This window comes from Aptenodytes forsteri, unplaced genomic scaffold (genome assembly GCF_000699145.1).
Source record: "Aptenodytes forsteri isolate BGI_AS27 unplaced genomic scaffold, ASM69914v1 Scaffold273, whole genome shotgun sequence".
In the NCBI taxonomy this organism is placed as follows: Eukaryota; Metazoa; Chordata; class Aves; order Sphenisciformes; family Spheniscidae; genus Aptenodytes; species Aptenodytes forsteri.
This window is the reverse complement of record NW_008795041.1, coordinates 2678416-2679129: the sequence shown is the minus strand read 5'-3', so window position 1 is coordinate 2679129 and position 714 is coordinate 2678416. Positions and strand designations below refer to the sequence as shown.

At 46.6% G+C, this 714-nt stretch overlaps 1 protein-coding gene across 1 annotated transcript in view; it reads left to right on the top strand.

Annotated features, from left to right (window-relative positions):
* The first annotated feature begins 387 nt into the window (after positions 1-387).
* EIF1AX (eukaryotic translation initiation factor 1A, X-linked) overlaps positions 388-714 on the top strand; it is a 10239-nt gene continuing 9912 nt past the window's right edge. Inside the window, exon 1 of the mRNA XM_009276935.1 lies at positions 388-400. Coding sequence (XP_009275210.1) covers positions 388-400 — 13 coding nt within the window. The remainder of the gene's footprint in view (positions 401-714) is intronic.

Genomic DNA, 714 nt, shown 5'->3' with positions numbered 1-714 from the left:
GGGGGCGGCCGCCGCGGAAGCGGCCGGGTGTGCGTGCCCCTCCGTGCACTCGCTGGGGATTGCTGCTTCTCCCCTTTTCCCCCACCCCGCTGCTTAAAGGAAAAGAAGAAAAAGAGAGGAAGGGAAGAGCAGCTTTTTAACGGCGGGGGTGGGGGGAAGTATGAGCTGCTCTTCTGCGTCTTCATGAAGAGCATTTAATCCTGTTGCCACGTGTGTGTCTTTTAAAAAGGGCATCTTCGGAGTGTAAGCTTTCCTCTGAGTATTTCAGGGATTTCAGCACTACCATAGCCCCTCAAGTTATTCTAATGCTCTTTGGTGGTTACGTGCATGAGGTTGTCCCACCATTATTTATGAGGTATTTTGTAGCAGTGGTCACAAAAACCGAAAATGGCGATCTTGTGCAAGTCCTTGTTGAAGGCTACTGTCACTCCAGAGCAACCAGGACATCTTAAATAGTGGAGGCTCTAATCTTTTGATTATTATGTTGCTATTCTGTTAAAAAGTTAAAGCTAAAAATGCAAGCAAAAAATCTAGATCTGGACAGGATACTGTCCTGGTTTCGGCAGGGATAGAGTTAATTTTCTTCCTAGTAGCTGGTGCAGTGCTGGGTTTTGGATTTAGGATGGGAATAATGTTGATAACACACCGATGTTTTAGTTGTTGCTAAGTAGTGCTTACACTAGCCAAGGACTTTTCAGCTTCCCATGCTCTGCC